Source organism: Mus caroli, unplaced genomic scaffold, assembly GCF_978045245.1.
Source record: "Mus caroli unplaced genomic scaffold, Mus_caroli_1 scaffold_12, whole genome shotgun sequence".
NCBI lineage: Eukaryota > Metazoa > Chordata > Mammalia > Rodentia > Muridae > Mus > Mus caroli.
This window is the reverse complement of record NW_028227267.1, coordinates 13517978-13530521: the sequence shown is the minus strand read 5'-3', so window position 1 is coordinate 13530521 and position 12544 is coordinate 13517978. Positions and strand designations below refer to the sequence as shown.

At 46.9% G+C, this 12544-nt stretch overlaps 2 protein-coding genes across 8 annotated transcripts in view; both read left to right on the top strand.

Annotated features, from left to right (window-relative positions):
* Positions 1 to 8956, top strand: part of Cfap70 (cilia and flagella associated protein 70) — a 60561-nt gene extending 51605 nt beyond the window's left edge. For 6 of the 7 annotated variants that reach the window (XM_021182102.3, XM_021182103.3, XM_021182104.3 and 3 more), the window contains 6 exons: positions 1936 to 2088; positions 2677 to 2838; positions 5860 to 5949; positions 8108 to 8209; positions 8444 to 8491; positions 8730 to 8956. In XM_021182102.3, coding sequence (XP_021037761.1) covers positions 1936 to 2088; positions 2677 to 2838; positions 5860 to 5949; positions 8108 to 8209; positions 8444 to 8491; positions 8730 to 8810 — 636 coding nt within the window. In that variant the 3' untranslated portion in view covers positions 8811 to 8956. Of the gene's footprint in view, positions 1 to 1935; positions 2089 to 2676; positions 2839 to 5859; positions 5950 to 8107; positions 8280 to 8443; positions 8492 to 8729 lie in introns of all 7 variants that reach the window. The other variant, XM_085828395.1, reaches the window with a different exon arrangement.
* A 545-nt stretch (positions 8957 to 9501) lies between these two features.
* On the top strand, positions 9502 to 11638 carry Mrps16 (mitochondrial ribosomal protein S16). The gene is made up of 3 exons (XM_021182293.3): positions 9502 to 9665; positions 10706 to 10966; positions 11401 to 11638. Exons 1-3 carry the CDS (start codon positions 9653 to 9655, stop codon positions 11532 to 11534), a joined length of 408 nt encoding a protein of 135 aa, XP_021037952.1. The 5' UTR covers positions 9502 to 9652; the 3' UTR covers positions 11535 to 11638.
* Positions 11639 to 12544: the final 906 nt, after the last annotated feature.

Sequence of the window (12544 nt, the reverse complement as noted above, 5' to 3'; positions counted from 1 at the left end):
GTTGTGTGAACTTAAATGTGTGTGCAGCAGAAACCAAACATACGTTTTCAGTGCTGGGGGTTGAGCTTGGGATCTCCTAAGCTGGGAGTCCACCACAGAGCTCTATCACTACCTCCTCAGATGTTCTTTTTGGGTCTTTTTTTTTTTTTTCCAAATGTAAGGAATATCTGAACACTGACACCTCTGGAGGCACTATCAGCATTCCACACTGAGAAGTTTGCGCCCCACAGAAGGCCAGCAGAACAAAGCCAGACTCTAAGTGTGACTGTAGCCTGACGTCTTTCTTGTTTAGAATATTTTTACAGCCGGGCATGGTGGCGCACGCCTTTAATCCCAGCACTCGGGAGGCAGAGGCAGGCGGATTTCTGAGTTCGAGGCTAGCCTGGTCTACAAAGTGAGTTCCAGGACAGCCAGGGCTATACAGAGAAACCCTGTCTCGAAAAACCAAAAAAAAAAAAAAAAAAGAATATTTTTACATTTACTTATTTATGAGGAGGCACACGCATGCGAGGTCAAGGGGCAACTTATATAAGTCAGTCTTCTCCTCCCACCATGCGGGTTTTGGGGATCAAAGTGAGGTCATTTGGCTTGGTAGCAAGTACCTTTACCCACTGAGCCACCTTGCCAGCACCTGGGTCTTTTCTTTTAGAGCCTCATGAGGTCGGGATTCCTAAGCATGTGGTCATTCTCCCTTTCCCTATAGTGTCTGACCAACTGAAAACATTCACAGTGCCATGTGAGAAGGGCTTAAAATATTCAGTGATTTTAATCCTAAAACTAGAATATAGGTCTGGCAAGATGGCTTAGTGGGAAAAAGGACTTGCCACCAAGTCTCATGACTTGAGTTTGATTCCTGGAACCCATATGGTGGAAGAAGAGAACTGACTCTTGTCTAAGTTATTCTCTTGCCTCCACATGCACATTGTGGTATCTGTGTGTCCCTACCCGCCTCATCCCTACAAACATACACACACATACAAACACAAATAAACATAAAAATTGTTTTGATCTGGGCTAAAGAATATGACTGTTTCCAAATATACTGACACACATAATCACAGGCAGAGCATCTGGGAGCAGTCTTTTTCCCAGAAAAGAAGTCCATCTAATAAGCACGTGCTACACTAGGGGTACCATGAGCAAGTGGTGGGAGGGAGGGGGACCTGGTAGAGTTGACTCCAATCTTGCAAATATGTATCTCACTTGAGGGCATGCAATCTCAAGGATTATGAACTGGGTGGGATTGGATCACATTAGGTATGAACTCTTCCCAACAGTGAATAAATGCACTTCCCCGGGTCAGTGCCACGAGGCAGGTAGAGAGAACAATCTTGCTAGGGTAGTTTCCTGGGAAGGTGTGCATAAGGGTTCCATATCGCAGACTAAGACTAGAATGTACTGCAAAAGCTGGGGGGGGGGTGTCACAGGCACGTGCAACTGCACCAGATTTGCAGGTCTTTTAAGGGGGTGGGAATAAAGAGCCTCCAATGCACTGGTACTAACTAACATAAATGTTTAGTGCTATGGCAAAAGCAGCAATGTATGTTTGTGGAATCCCAAGTCTTAGCACATTAGAGAGGCAGGTATTGTTTCATTATGAGTTTCCTTAAAATGTCAACTGTTTGGAAATGTTCCGTCAAGTGTAAGCAGCGGGGTGATGAAGTGCCTTTGCCTGAACAAGCTCATAAGTGCAGCCTGAATCTCAGGCTCATGGCCACAAGCCTGCACCATGCAGTGCTGCATTGGAAATGTCGGTGTTTGCTGACTGAGTAGCTTGTGGCTTCCCTTGTCCCTGTACCCCTGCAGATGATCATTCTCCCCTATAAGACGTCCCTCACTGTTTGCCATCAGAGCCACATGCTCTCCACCCTAAAAGCTATTCAGCTAGAACAGTGCAGTCATTCTTATGTTCTTTATCACTGGGTTTCCTTGCAGTTCGTGCACAGAGTGCTGGCACATGAGCTGCTGTGCCCCCAAGGAGGACCCAGCTGTGAGTATTATCTGGTTCTGGCCCAGACACATCTGCTCAAGAAGGACTTTGCCAAGACAGAGGAGTATCTACAGCAAGCAGCGCAGATGGACTACCTGGTACTGATTTTCCTAGAGAAAGCCTCTTGAATGGGAGGAGGAGGGGGTGAATGGTCTTTGCTAAAGCAGAGATGAAAGTGGACCACAATAGCGTGTCTCAGCTGCCTAGGCGAGCGAGCCCAAGAGCTGGAAGGTAGCATGGGCAGCTTCATGATCCTCTGTCTGGAAATAAGTCAGTAGATCAGTGGTGCCACATCTCGGAGACTGCTGGCATGATGTGTGTGGGTGATATTTATGTGTGCATTTGGCTTTTGTTAGTAATCATGAGTTCTATAAAAGGTAAGGGATAGGCAGTCATTTATCAGGAGTTGCTCGTTATTTCAAGTTTCTAGACTTTTCTTTGTTCCTAATAGCATCATACTGATGATAGCTGAGTGTTTGTCTCAACATGCACCCCAAAGACAAATTGGCTTCTGAGGAATACAAGAATGAGAGCATGGCCACCCACGTGACTAAAATGGCTCTCTCTGTATGTGTGCTCTTAGGGGGGAAAAAGGGAGAAAATGTATCCATCTAAATTTAAATGTTTAACAAAATTCATTAGGGACTTAACTGCCACATCACCCTGCCTGTTCTTTGCTTCCTCAGAACCCTAATGTCTGGGGTGTGAAGGGCCATCTCTACTTCCTGAGTGGAAACCATGCCGAGGCCAAAGAATGCTATGAGAGAACTATTAGTTTTGTAGTTGATGCTTCTGAGATGCACTTCATCTTCCTACGTTTGGGACACATCTACCTGGAAGAGAAAGAGGTAAGGGAAAGAAAGAGAAGGTTCAGATCCATGGTCCAGGACCTGGCAGAGGCTACAGAGGGAAGTAGCTCAACACTGCCACCTACAGTAACCTCAGGAGCTTCCAGCCTGGGTCCTCCCACACCTCAGAGCCACTTATCAGAGACCTTCCTTCACCTTAGGTAAAACCACATCCATGGCTGCACTGCAGAAAAGAATTCAGGACAAGCCAGGATGAAGCAGAGTTCTGGAGTTTATTAGATAGAAACACAGAATAGCATACCCTTTAGTTAAATGTGATTTGGAGAGGAGACATCCCAAATGCGGATGGCCGCCTCCAGAGTGCATTCTAGATGTCCTCACAGCATCCATATGTATGAGTCTGGGCTCTCATTAAAAAGCTTTAATGATTAAGCAAGTGTCTTAGTCAGGGTTTCTATTCCTGCACAAACATCATGACCAAGAAGCAAGTTGGGGAGGAAAGGGTTTATTCAGCTTACACTTCCATACTGCTGTTCATTAGCAAGGAAGTCAGGACTGGAACTCAAGCAGGTAAGAAAGCAGGAGCTGATGCAGAGGCCATGAAGGGATGTTCTTTACTGGCTTGCTTCCCCTGGCTTGCTCAGCCTGCTCTCTTATAGAACCCAAGACTACCAGCCCAGAGATGGCACCACCCACAAGGGGCCTTTCCCCCTTGATCACTAATTGAGAAAATGCCCCACAGCTGGATCTCTCATGGAGGCATTTTCCCCAACTGAAGCTCCTTTCTCTGTGATAACTCCAGCTGTGTCAAGTTGACACAAAACTAGCAAGTACAGCGAGTTTTTGAAAATCATGAATTCAAAATTTAAGTGAACATTGTGAGTTGTGGGGCTGGAGAGGTGGCTCAGTGGCTGAGTGGTTAACACGTGCTATACACTCATCCCTGGGTAACCTCTTGCAAAGGAGCCCGGGTTGGATCCCAGTACTTCTATAACAGCTCACAACCATCTGTAACTCCAACTTCAGGGGATCTGAGTCCATCTGGAGGTGTCCCCAGGTACCAGCACATACATGGCATATACCCATACGTGTAAATAAATCTTCGTAAAAGAAATCTTTAGCTGAGCAGTGGTTCCACCACTTGGGACACAGAGGCAGGAGAATCTTTGTGAGTTCAAGGCCAACCTGATCTACAAGCTCCGGAATAGGCAGGACTCTAGAGAGAAACCAGGTCTCAACAAGTGAAACAAAAAACCAAACAGCAGCAGCATCCAAAGAGTGTGTTTCCGGCACCCACACCAAACTGCCCAAAACTCCCGTTGCAGGGATCTGACATCTCCAGCCTGCACAGGCCTTGCTGGCACACACAAGCAGACACACATACATGTGATTAAAAATAAGGCACATCTTTTTTTTTTTTTAAAGGATTTCCTTTATTAAATGAAATTGCCAAGGTTTCATGAGGACCATCTTTTGGGTTTGGGGGTAAGACAGGAGTGGCTATGCAGGTAAACTGCAGTCCCTCCGCGTCCTAAGCAAGTGCCAGCCCCTCCTGGTCCTAAGCAAACACCACTTCCTGTTTTTAGCACCCTTGCTTGTCTCTAAGGAGACAAGCGCTATCTCCAGGGGTGGTTCCAATTTCAGCAGCTGAGTTTTTGACTTCCAGGCAGATTTCCTTCCCGTGTTTCCTTGACTCATCCTGTGTCACAGCCATCCTAAAAAGGGCCACATGGTCATGACACTATACCAACGGCAAAGCCATGAGAGTAAGCAATAGGGGAACAAGCCACTTGGACCCACCTAAGAGCTGCCACTGTTCTGCCACAGGCATTTTGACTCCCTGACTTTGTCTTCGTCTCCTTTCCCTTCTTCACCCATAAGTGCCAGTTTTGTATTTAGAACCTTAACCAACAAGAACACGGAGTCACAATGTACGACAATGTGCATGGGAAGGCTAGTCCCGGTCTGAGAGAAATCAGAGCCCGACTGCAGTGAAGTAAAGGATTTTCTTTCTAGCGTCAGTACAAGCTGCCATCTTCAAGGCACTACTGACCTGTGGGCAGTTTCTAGGCAGCCAGTTTCTAGGCTGAATGCTAGGGTCAGCTGTAGGTACAAGAGGAGAAAGAGCCTCCAAGTCTTACTTGTTTTGGAAGTTTCGTTTTGGAAAGAGAGGGGGTCTTGCTGAGGGTGGCAGTGTATGATCCCAGCCCTCAAGAGGCTTAGGTCACAAGATGGCTTGAGCTCAGAACTTACAAGCCAACCTGGGGAAAATACTAAGCTCTTGTCTCAGACAAGCCGGGCTAGAGACACAGTGCAGTTGGTTGAAGGGATGTCCCTCGTGAAAGCGGCCCTGGGCTCAGTCCCCAGCACCACATAAAACTGGGTGTGGCGGCACTTCCTGTAGTTCCTGCTTCCAGGAGGCAGAGCTTGGAAAATCAGCTGGCTAAGGTCATCCTGGGCCACACAGCAAGTCTGTGGTCAGTCTGGGCTATGAGACGTTGTCTTATCCTCACCCACACTAAAAGGAAAGAAACGGTAACTTATTATAAGACTGTCCTTGAACTTCTGGACTCAAAATCCTCTTGCCTCAACTCTTAGAAGCTGGGAAGCTAGAGATTTAGGCATTGCATCTGGATGAAAGTTTGACTTTTGAATCTCTCCAAATATCTTCTGTGGCACCACTAAGACTTCTGCTAGGGGAACAGGTTCTCAGAGGGACCAAAGACTCGGTGTCTGCCATCCCCACCACATGGTGCCACTTTTAAGTGAAAAGATCTAGTCCGCACAGTCTAGACAGAATTCAAATAACCACTGTGCTTGCCCAAAAATGTCCTGTGTGAGTCCCTCCTGAATCCTTGGATCTGTTCCCAGGTGAAAGTCGACCTATCATTTGGCTTCCTCACCCCTCCCCATCCTCTTGCAACAGCTCCTTTAAGTATTCATGGAAATACCATCCAAGGACTCACTGTGTTCCAGACTATTCTGGAACAAAACTGCCAAGAAGCTCACGGTTCCCCTAACAACATGGCATTTAAGCTTATCGCTCCTTTCTTTTGCCAGTATGAAAACGCAAAGAGAATGTACATGCATGCCTGTAAGAGATCACCTTCGTGCCTCACTTGGCTAGGACTAGGGATTGCCTGTTACCGGGTAAGAGAGCAGAGGCCCAGTGGTCCTCCAAGTGGATTGTGGGGGTTTATGGGGATGGTGGGATGGCAGTGGCTCTAAAGAAAAAACCGTCCTTCAAAGTTGTTCATGAGCAGAAGCCTGGACTAGGAAACTAAAAATATCTTTGGAAAAAAGAAAACATGAAAACCTGGCTTGAGGAATCTGATATGTAGAGAAACAGAGGTGAGCTCCCAGGGCCACACAAGCAGCTGTAGCGTCAATGTTTTTCTTTGAGTCTTTTTTTTTTTTTTTTAAATCAAGGAGTGTTTGAAATTGTCCTTAGTTTTAAAGAGAAGAAAATGCCTTCCCCATCACTGTCACCCTGATTCGGTAGTCATTAGCTTTAGATGCTCATTGTCTTCATCTTTGTCCCAGTGTTTCTCGCTGGAGCCTTTCAAGGTGAATGTTAGACATGAGACATCTCATCTGCAAATCCCTTAACATGGTCAGACTCGAATCTAATTCCTGTCTTGCCTAGTACTAAAGATGGAGTTTTCACATACCCAGGATGGTCTCAAACTCACTACCACAGATAACAATGAACTCTCAATCTCTCTCTCTTACCACCAAAACTGGGATTACAGATAGGATTTTCTACCGAAACCATGATGTTATTGGCATCTGCCATGTTCACAGAGTCCCTGCCTGAGGCTGGGGTACTACCTTCAGAGCTGTAAACCTGCCTTTGATCCCATAAATCAGGAGGCAGAGGCAGGTAGTTCCCTATGAAGCCAAGGCCAGCCTGGTCTATACAGCAAGTTCCGGGCCAGCCAGGGCTACAGTAAGATCCTGTCTCAAGAAAAAACAAATGTTAACAAAAAGGTTGTTTTCTGTGCGTGTACTCTATCACACCCACACCTTTGTCCCTCTTGATCTTGTGCCTCTAACAAACTCCTACTAATCCCTCATGGTCCATTTTAGTGATGTTTCTTCTCTAAGGCCACTTTTCTTCAGTCTTAGGGTAGATCTGATACTATTTCTTTGTGTCACCTTTAGGTCATAAGTGTACTTTTGCTCTGGAAATATTTATTTTGTAGAACTGTTTATGTATTTGATTTTTCATTATATTTGTTTATTTATCTACCAGTGATATCTCTGAGGGCAGGGGCTGTATATGTACATACATACTTTAATTCTTAGTATCATGTATATTGCTGAGCAGAGAACACTTCTTCAGCAAATGTATGTTGACTGAATACATGGCTGCAAGACGTAAGGTGTGAGTCAAAACATGGACATGGCTGGAAGGCTGTGCTTCATATTTTCATAGCCTTTGAAACTCACTGTTCTTTTAACACAGAAAACAAACAGAAAACAGTATCTTGGCCTGGTGGCTCATAAATACAATCCCAATGCCTGATCAGCTGAGGAAGGAAGACAGTTTCACGTTCAAGGCTAGCCTGAAATACCTGAGTTTCAAGCCATGAGTTTCACTAACAGGAAGACTCAGTCTCTAAATAATTTTAAAAACAAAAATAAACAAAAAAATGAGAGGAAAGATATATACCTACCATATATCCATCCACAAATAATGTTTTTAATAGTTACATAATTATGTAGGACATATAAAGTATATGTTACATATGAATTCAGAAACACTGGTGAATTTTGAGATTTTGGATTTTTTTTTTTTTTTTTTGAATAGCACTGGTATAGGTCGTGGACATCTATTGGTTGAATAGCAGATTCATCTAAGCTGACTCTTGTTGTGTTTTATGAAGTAGGAGAGAGGCCAGGATATGTTTTGGTAGAGGTGCGGTATAGTGAGGTGGGAGAGGTTGCCTCTGTGGGCCCAGGCTGAGGCATCCCTTCCCCCTGAGGGACCAGCCACACAACAGATACAGTATAGAATAGAGTTTATTTAGGGCATGGGTAGGGGAGTTGAGAAAGTAGTAGAGACAGAGAAAGGCGGGTGGCGGGGGTGGGGTGGGGTGGGGGGGAAGAAGAGAAGAGGGAAGGCCAGAATCAGAGAGAGGGGGGGGGGGGCAAAGAGAGGAGCCCCTTTCATAGTAAACTAGGCATACCTGGCTATTGCCAGGTAACTGTGGGATGGAGCCTAGAAGGAATTCTAACAACTCTACTATGCTTAAGTGGAAACCAATTTGGACTGTATCTCCTAACTCTCTCTCTCTCTGCCAAGCTGGAGGAGCTCACGGAAGCTGAGGATGCTCTGTCTGAAGCCAATGCGTTGAATAACTGCAACGCCGAAGTGTGGGCCTATCTGGCTCTGGTCTGCCTGAAAGTGAGTGTTTCTTATTGTCCCTTCACGAAGCCCTCTCAGGGATCAGGTGAAGGCCAACTAAGAAAGAAAGGTAAGCTGGCTGCTAACACACAGCAACTGACGTTGGAAGAGCTCCAGATTTGTCACTGTACTGACCACAAGGAGAATGTTCTGGGCGGTTCGTCCTCGAGATGAATGTGCTCAGTAACCTCCGATTCACGTTTTACTAAGAAAGATGTTAATTGCTTCTTTCAGGTTGGACGACAACTGGAAGCAGAGCAGGCTTATAAGTATACAATAAAGGTATGTGACCGCTGATTGCCATTCTGAGAGTGCACAGACCGTGAGAGCGCTCAGTGCTCAGTGCCTGATGAATTCCTACCCACGATCCAATACATTCCAATTCTTTGAGAGCTTCCATGGTGTCGAGAGTACAGGAGAGGCCCATCCCGTCCCCACAAATCTGGAGCCTCTTAAATTAGGGGTCTTCAAAGACACATGGTGTGTTGGACATAACTTCTTCCCTGCCTTGTTTCTGCAGCTGAAACTGAAAGACCAGGCTCTACTTGAAGAAATCCACACTGTACAGGAAATGGTTGGTTTTGGAAATCCATCTTTCTGACAGCCTTACAACTGGATATTTAATATGGAGCCCCAAGCACGTTTCTTTTCCAAATTGTCACCAGATGAAGCCTGCCCATCCCCACCCCCACCCCTTTAGTTCACATTAAAAAAAAAAATACAAACCCAAAACTCAAAATTTATCATGTTTCTGGAGTCGTATGTATAGCACATTATATTTTATATGCTCTTATGTACATGTAGCTAATTAATAGCCATTATTTGTGGGTAGATATCTGGCATAATGGTGTAACTATTAGAATTACTTTTTAAAGTTTATCTGATCACCTTGGAGGTAAGATTCCCTGGAGGCGCACAATTGCCAAAGTTCTGGACCAATGTTACTGGGGCTTGGAAATTAAGGCAGCATCTTCAAAGGTGGGACCAGAATACAACTGTGCTGTGTCACACACAGTTGACAGTGGGTAAGAGAACAGAGGATATTCGGGAGGCGGGGGAACCGTCGCAGGATGGACCGGCCTGCAAGGAACTCAGCACGGCCGGGGACAGGTCGGACAGTCTCCCGAACGCCGCAGGCACTCAGCTGAAGACCGCCAGCAGCCCACGCCTACAGACACGCCTCTTCCGCAGCAGTCAAGGATCAGTCACCAGCGCCCTGTGACACTCCCGGCGCCCGGTTGCCCTCCCGTGCGCATTGGAAGAGAAAGCGGAAGGGGCGGGCCGATCGGCCGGGGGCTTCCGCCGAGGGCTTTCCGGCTCTGGAGTGGTGCGGACGTCGCGTCGTGTGCCCGCGCGGCCGCTTGGGGGCGCTCTTCCGGGCTTCAGGCTCTGTGCGGCGGGGCTGTGCAGCGGGACAGCGGGAGAGCCGCTCGCCGAGGCACCATGGTCCACCTCAGTGAGTGCGCGGGGCTTCCGGGCGGGCGTGGGCTGCGGCGACCCGGGCTAGGCGCGGCCACACCGCCTCCCAGCGGAGCTTCTTCTCAGTCCGTCTCGCTCTTAACAGTGGTCTCACTGTGTAGCTCTGGCTGGCCTGGAACTCGCAGCGTAAAGACGGGCTGGCTTCGAACTCCTTCCTAGACAGACGTTTGCCTCTGCCTCCCAAAGGTGCTGTGATTAGAGGCGTGCGTCACCGTGCCCAGCCTCTCTGTTTTTTACCACACATCGTAGAAATCGTTTTACAGATGAGGCACCTAAGGGTAAGACAAGGTCATGGCTGGGTAAATGGTGTTAGGGTCCGAGAATTTGGAAATAATCCAGTATGAAAATCAAGTTTAAACCAGCAAGTTTATTTTAAAAGCTAATATTTCGGGGAGACGGCTGGGTTCGAGATCCAAAACCTGTCAGCGGGGGGCAAGACAGGACAACCTTTTAAAACATACAAACCACAAATTGGACGGGCTAGGGACCACATGCCCGGTTTTCCATACCTTTTAAGTGGGTTACTACCGGTCAAGCACCTCAGTTGGCTTCTTAACTTGGCCTGGATTGAGGCCAGCCAGTCAGAGCCTATGTAGCGGCCGGTTGGTGGGTTTCAGTCCGGACTAGTTGCTAACCAACAAGGCATAGGGTGAGATATTGTGGCCTAAGTTCATATGGGGCGCCTGGGGCCAGAAGCCATTTCTGGGAATTCAGCTGTTTCTTAGAATCTATCTTAGTACAAAGTGGAGACTATTTACAAGATGGAGTCTCTGAGGATAAAGTGGCCCCCAACCTCGGCAGGTCTGTGTTATGTGGATTTGGAAAAAAGGAGGCATGTCTGGTCTGGAGGGGCTAAGGAGGAGTTTCACCCACAGGACTGTATCCAAGCTGGATGGAGCAGGGCATAGATTGGAAGTGAGAGCACTGCAGTAGAAGGAGGAATTGTGCCTTTACCTTATGTGATCTATTTTGAGTCTACTAAACATTTTTGCGCCCTAACCAGCTATTTCTCTACAGCAACCGTTTTCTGCAAAGCCTACCACGGAGGCCACCTAACCATACGCCTTGCTTTGGGTGGCTGCACCAACCGGCCTTTTTACCGCATTGTGGCTGCTCACAACAAGTGCCCCAGGGATGGCCGATTTGTGGAGCAGTTGGGCTCCTATGATCCACTACCCAACAGTCACGGAGAAAAACTAGTTGCCCTCAACCTGGACCGGATCCGGCATTGGATTGGCTGTGGGGCTCACCTCTCTAAGCCTATGGAGAAACTTCTAGGTAAACCAGCCCTGAGCTTAGATAATTTAACAGATGCTATACTGTGGTCAACTCTGGGAGGATGGAAAAGAAGACTGGTTTCTATTCCATCCAAGCTGCTCTGGACAGGAGTGGAGGGTGAAGTAGTGTAACTGCAGTTTTTTAATCTGGAGACCCCCTTTATGGTCTCCTTTAGAAGACTCCAAGTGACTGGGATTTTGTGCAAAAAAAAAAAAAAAAGGGACAACTGTGTCTTGGGTACCTGCCTGTCAGTTTGTTTGTTTGTTTATTAGTGAGGAGAAAGGTTTTAGGAAGTAGACAGCGAGCTTAGCAAGCGAGGGGCCTATTTCTTGCCTATGCTGTTGGTCAGGTGTTGGGTTTCAATTCTGGGAAGCAGACTCTTGGGAAACATTGGCATGTGAGCTACGTTATAATGAGAATCCTGTTGCTTTTAGGTCTGTCTGGCTTTTTCCCCCTGCATCCGATGATGATCACCAATGCTGAGAGACTACGGAGGAGGAGAGCACGAGAGGTCCTCTTAGCGTCTCAGAAAGCAGAGTCAGAGGCCAAAGAGACAGAAGCAAGCTGACTTCAGTGAACACTGCCCTGGCCGCAAAGTCAAGGGCCTGTGAAACTTGTGCATAAAGTTTTGTGTTGGGTTTTAAGGATCAATAAATGGAGTTTTCTAAGTCACGGTCCTCTGGCGTAGCCTGAGCAGGAGTCAGACAGAGGTTTCTTTTGTCTGATGTTTGAGCTGGATGTAGATACCTGCTTGGCTTTCCTGCCTTACCTTGTGGCATGCAGCGGGTACAGGGAGGTTTGGGCTTTGCGTTAGGCTCTGGTCACACGGGCAGCTTTACAGTTTGCTGGTCTCCAGTACGTTCCTGCTTCAGAGTCCTCAGCCGAGTGTTCTTGGCTCATTCAAATGTTTTCTTTAAGACAGGGTTTTTTTCTCTGCAACCCTGGCTGGTGTGGAGCTTGTTTTATGTAATATATACAGCAGCCTGACCTTGAACTTGTAGTATCCTCTTGCCCCTGTCCTCTGAGTGCTAGGATTACAGGTAGGGCTTCTATACATGGCCCAAATGCTTCCTTAACCACTTGGGATCATCCCAAAGGTGAAGAAGACAATCGGCTTGTTTATTGTCTGTTTCCTTGACACGTGATCTCATAAGACTCTGATGTAAAAGTTGGTGCTTTCATAGCCTTACCTTTGGTTTTTTTATTGTTTTCTTTTGTTTGTTTTTCTTTTCTGAGATTGGTTTCTCCGGAACAGAACTGACTTTGTATGCCAGGCTGGCCACCTGCCTCTGTCTGCTGCATGGCGGGGATGAAGGCGTCCTCCGCTACCCTTTAAAGAGTAATCAGAAGGAAGCGCAAAGCCCCTCACAGAGCCAACGCTGGGCTGAGAGTCTATGCTGTGTGTTCTGTATCACAACTGTGGGTCAGTCGGATCCACGGTTACGGATGAGGGAGGCTATGCCTCAGGAGTAGGAAACATAACTATAACAACTTGGGGTTCAAGCTCCATATGTCTACCTACAAAGTATTTTCCTACATATAATGTTGCCTATATGAAAGGAAAAACAATGATAAGAC

Excerpts from the sequence above, each read along its gene's own strand:
- Mrps16 (XM_021182293.3), top strand. Across the intron at positions 10,967-11,400 it reads GCCTATGGAGAAACTTCTAG|GTCTGTCTGGCTTTTTCCCC; the intron begins GTAAACCAGCCC and ends TGTTGCTTTTAG.